General features: G+C 44.5%; 1 protein-coding gene across 1 annotated transcript in view; it reads right to left on the bottom strand.

Moving 5' to 3' along the window:
• The window catches only part of LOC125038879 (programmed cell death 6-interacting protein-like), a 16,643-nt gene that overhangs the window by 1,508 nt on the left and 10,135 nt on the right, over positions 1 to 5,000 (bottom strand). The window contains exons 7-11 of the mRNA XM_047632501.1: positions 4,793 to 5,000; positions 3,777 to 3,970; positions 2,653 to 2,851; positions 2,285 to 2,437; positions 1 to 1,965 (exon numbers count right to left, since the gene is read on the bottom strand). The exon at positions 1 to 1,965 is cut by the window's left edge and continues 1,508 nt beyond it; the exon at positions 4,793 to 5,000 is cut by the window's right edge and continues 110 nt beyond it. Of these exons, the coding sequence (XP_047488457.1) occupies positions 1,228 to 1,965; positions 2,285 to 2,437; positions 2,653 to 2,851; positions 3,777 to 3,970; positions 4,793 to 5,000 (1,492 nt within the window). The 3' untranslated portion in view covers positions 1 to 1,227. The remainder of the gene's footprint in view (positions 1,966 to 2,284; positions 2,438 to 2,652; positions 2,852 to 3,776; positions 3,971 to 4,792) is intronic.

Raw genomic sequence — 5,000 nt, 5'->3', positions numbered from 1 at the left:
GAGAACAAGATGGGAAATCGTGCATTTATTTTTTACTAATCCTCATCTTTTACTACTGTTTTATATTATTCTGAATAACAGTTTATTCCCGTTAAAAGTCTCTTCTTCTCTACCTTTCAGCAGTAACTTACCTAAATACCACTATCTCAGTCAAGAGCTTGTATTGAAGTGCAGGGGGCTGAAGGTGATTCCAGTCACATACATTTATAATCAAAGGATGAACTATATTTTCTTTAACAGATACAGAAACAATTCACATGCACAAAAACATCCCTTCATGCAACACGACTCTCTGGCCCATCAAGGCAGTCATACACACCTAACAAAGTATTCAACAATGAATGCTTTTCTTTCTCACAAAGAAAATCTATTAAACAAGGAAACTAAAAACATGCATTTATATAATTTCACATATATTTAATAATTTTCCTTGTATTTATAATTCTATACAGTTTATATTCAGTACATCAGGAAAGTAATACTTATTTTCTTCTTCAACAACAAGCAAAGCATGATCTTCACTTGGCAGGCATTAATCATCATGATTATTGCAAAGCTAACATAATGCTTCTGGCACGTGTAAGAGAAATTAATCAAAACAAGTTATCACGGAAGGGGCAATATGGACAGGTTCCCTTCCTGAAGGCAAGTACCACTTTCATAAATCCAAATCAGTGATATAGAGAAGAGCATCATGCTCCCGTACAACCCCGGCAGTTCTCCTCGCACATGAAACTGCGCAAGGGAGAACTACTATAACACAGAAAAAAAAAAAAAAAAAAAAAAAAAAAAAAAAGATAAGAATGAGCGGACACACAAACAGTTTCTACTCTCCAAGCAATGCATATACAGACTTATCAATTACTCAGGACAGCATTCTTCAGTACAGCAGGCAGTAGAAAATACACTTAGGGAGAGGATTAAAACCTAGAAATAAAAAGGACAAATCTACCCTACATCACATACAACTTATGATAACAAAACACACAAAAAAAAAATAATAATAATAAAAATGAAATGACAGGAGCAGCTTACAATATGATATTTATTGGCCATACGAAACGATAACATTAAAACAGCACCCTCGTGTTATCACCAGTGGACCACTGTCAGGACTTGGAGTGACAAACCCTCACAATTCAGCGGAGAATGAGTTACAAAAAATCATTACACTGACGGCAACATGAACAGTGAGGGCTTGTGACCTAGGAGCATACTGGGGTACCTTTACTGTGGGGGCCAATGCTGCTGTTGTGGAGGCTGTCCTTGAGGAGGGAAGGGGTAGGCAGTGTAGGGCTGCTGTGGGTAGGGTGCGGTGGCATAACCAGGTTGCTGCTGGAAGTATGGGTTGTATCCCTGAGGCATTGGAGTATAGACAGGGTAGCTGGAGTATACATAGCCCTGTGGGGTGGGCATCCCTGTGGGGTTGACGGGGTAAGGCAGGTTCTGTGGGGCGCCGTAGTGTGGGGGCACTGCACCTGCAGCAGGAGGAGCCCCAGGAATGGGAGCCTGGCCTGGGGGTGCTTGTGCTGGAGGTGCCTGTGGCATCTGGGGTGCACCCTGGTAGGGGTTGAGTGCTGGGGGAGGGGGACGAGGAGGGGGAGACTTGGCCTGGCCTGCTGACTCCTGATGGTGCGCAGGAGGGTTAGGTGCCGATCCTAAGTTCTGGTTGGCCAGGCCCTGTGTCAGATCCCGCAGCAGCTCCTCCTTCTCAGTCCTCCTGGCAAAGCAGAAGTCATTGATCTTGGTCTGGAAGTTGACCAGCAACTGTGTGAGGTCATTGTAGAACTTGGTGCCCTCTGTGAGGTTGCTGCGCAGCTCGATGAAATTGTCATAGGCTGAGGCCAGTTTCTTCATCATGGCCTCGCGCTCGCCTCCCGCTCCAGACACGGCATGGCTGAAGTCCTTGTGGGCCTCCTGGATGTTCTTGACCAGCTCCTCCTGACGCTCTATGCTTTCCTTCACCTGAAAGATGCCAGAGTTATTTCATTCCGTAAGTTGAACACAAACACTAAGCTCAATGTATAAGAGACTTTGATGATGAGCTACAATGTATTATACTAGCTTACTTAGATTAAACCTTTCAAAAACTGAAAGTGTGAGACAGAGAGAGGAGAAAAAATCCAAATATCCTTTCATTTATATTGATTATCAATAACCTTCCTGTCTACCTTAAAGAAAAAAATTAAATAAATAAATAAATAAATAAATAAATAAATAAATAAATAATTTGAGTAATAATCACCATAAAATCCCCCAAGACGAACATTTCTCACTCTCTCACCTGTTTCTGCAGGGGGCCAAAGACGCGGCCCAGGCTCTCCGCTGACATTCCCTGCTCATTAATGGCACCATCCTGAGCTAGTGCATTAAGGAACACATTCTTCATATCAACCGTTGCACTCTTCAGCTCGCACTCAATTGCATCTCGTTCAGCCTAATAAAGGAAAATGCCATTAATCTTACTTTTACTACTGCTATTACCATTACTATTGTAATTGTTGTAATTATCATTATAATTATTAATAAATGTTATAACATTAAGAAAAAGAATGTTACAACAACAACAATAATAAGAATAAGAATACTTCTAGTAATAAAAAACAAACAACAAAATACAAAAGGAAAACCCAAAGCAAAACCGAGCCCCACCTTGAGCGTCTCCACATCCTCCATCAGCTTCTTGAGCCTCACGACAGCCGGGTCGCTGCCGTCGGTGGTGGAGCTGGCTGAAGGGAGGGCCCCGGCAATGTTCTCTGGTCCGGCCGACAGCAGCTCCATGCCCTCCTTGTGGGACTCGTACTTCTCCCGGATGGTTGTGTCTGCACTCATGGCCGTGTCGATGACTTTCCTGTTTGGAGCGCGAGGAGAAAGAAGTGTCACTTATGGACGAGGTGTTGCCAATCATGTGGCGAGTAATAAGTAAGATAAATTAATAAATTAATTAAAAAATATATAATAATAATAATAATATTAATAATGATAACAATATAGTAATACATAATAAGCAATACAAATTATGATACAAGCAAGCTTCAGGCAATGAATGATGAGTAGGAAGTTACCTCTCCTCCTTCCCTGTCTCTACTCTTTTTTTTTTTTTTTTCCCTTTTACACCTCTTCTTCCTTTTCCTTCTCCCTTCCCCCACAATCCCTTGCATGGGGGAAGGTCTTCTCTTCTCTCCCTCTCCTTTTCCTTTTATTCATCCCATTGTTCTGTCCGCTTATCCTAATAGTTAACTCATTTTTCATCACAATACTTTATCATAATGCTCCTTACTCCCTTACCTCCTCCTTCTTCTAACAACATTTACCTTATACTTTACCCCATCAGCTCCTCCTCTCTACCCTTTTCACTACCATACTCCCCTCTTGTACTGTTCAGCCTGTAACTTCATAATGATTAACTCAATCCTAACCCTTTTTGCTTTTATACTTTACTATAGCACCATATGACCCTTGATGTTACATAGCACTTCCTTACCTGGGGACTATGCCCCCAAGCCTCACACTATTACTATATTTTGAATACACCACTAATGACATTAAATGTTGATGCAGCAGGAAATTTTCAATAAAATTCTCCCCCTTTCCACTTCCCACCCCCTTCCCTAGCCACTGCTACTTCCACATCTTTCCATTCCCATTCCCCCTCCCCTTTCCCTTCCCCCACTCCTCCCACTCCTCTTCCCCTTCCCCATCCCTCCTTACCCCTTCCCACTCCCCTCCTTCCCAGACCCGCTTCAAACCCCACACCTCTGCACGGCCTCCCTCACCTGTACTTCTGGGCGTTGGTCTGGAAGGTGGTGGTGAGGTTCTCTGAGGGGGTGCGGGTCCAGCGCTCCTTGAACTGGGTGCGCAACTGGCTGTCTGACTCGTGCTCTTCCTTCAGAGAACGTTCGCACTCCTCCAGCAGCTCCTTGTTCCTGGTTAGGAGGTCTGGCAGCTCTGAGATCATCTTCTGCAGGGCCTGGGGTATGAAATGAGGAATTAGTAAAGCACCATTTTGACAGGAGGAGGAAAAAAATGGAGGGTAACGAAAAGGAGGAGGGAAGAAATAGGAAGAGGAAAAGGAGGAAATGGAGGAGGAGGAGGAGGAGGGGGAGGAGGAAAAGCGGAAAGAGGAGGAGAAGGAAAAGACAAAGGTAGAGGAGGAGGAGGATGATAAGAATGATGAAAGAGGATAAAGAGGAAAGAGGAAGGAGAGGGAGGAGGAGGAGGAGGAAAAGAGGAAGTAGGAGAAAAAGAGGAAGAAAGAAAGGGAGGAAGAGAAGGAAAAGAGGAAGTTCGAAAAAAAAGAGGAAGAGGAAGGTAGGAAGAGGAAGAAAAGAGGAAGGGGGAGAAGGAAAAGAGGAAGGGGGAGAAGGAAAAGAGGAAGGGGGAGAAGGAAAAGAGGAAGGGGGAGAAGGAAAAGAGGAAGGGGGAGAAGGAAAAGAGGAAGGGGGAGAAGGAAATGAGGGAGGAGAAAGAAAAGAGAAAGGTGGTATAAAGGAGGAGAGAGGAGGAGGAGGAGAGAGGAGGAGGAGGAGGAGGAGGAGGAGGAGGAGGAGGAGGAGGAGGAGGAGGAGGAGGAGGAGGAGGAGGAGGAGGAGGATGAGGATGGATATGGATATGGATATGGCTATGGTAACAGAAATAGAGAAAAAGGAGACAGAAGAGAGGAGAGGCAATCAGGAGAATAGGTAAGGCAAGAATATAATGAGGAAACAAAAAAAGAAAGAAAGAGAGAAAGAAAGAAAAAAAAAAAATTAATTGAATCAATCCTGCAAAGAGACTACAAGCCTTGTCTCACCTCGCAGCCTCCAAGCTCCACCACAGAGCTGGACTTCTCTCTGAGGGACTGGGGCACCTTCTCCCCACCCACATCCTCAATGGCCGCGGGCAGATTGAGGGAAGCCAGGATTGAGTTGAGCAGCTGTGTGCTCTCCCGGAGATGGCCGATCTCCGAGGACACCAGCTCCTGCTTGCGAGTGTCATAGGCCACGAGGGCCTGCTGCACT

Source organism: Penaeus chinensis, chromosome 26 (genome assembly GCF_019202785.1).
Source record: "Penaeus chinensis breed Huanghai No. 1 chromosome 26, ASM1920278v2, whole genome shotgun sequence".
NCBI lineage: Eukaryota > Metazoa > Arthropoda > Malacostraca > Decapoda > Penaeidae > Penaeus > Penaeus chinensis.
This window is presented reverse-complemented; position numbering and strand designations above follow the sequence as displayed.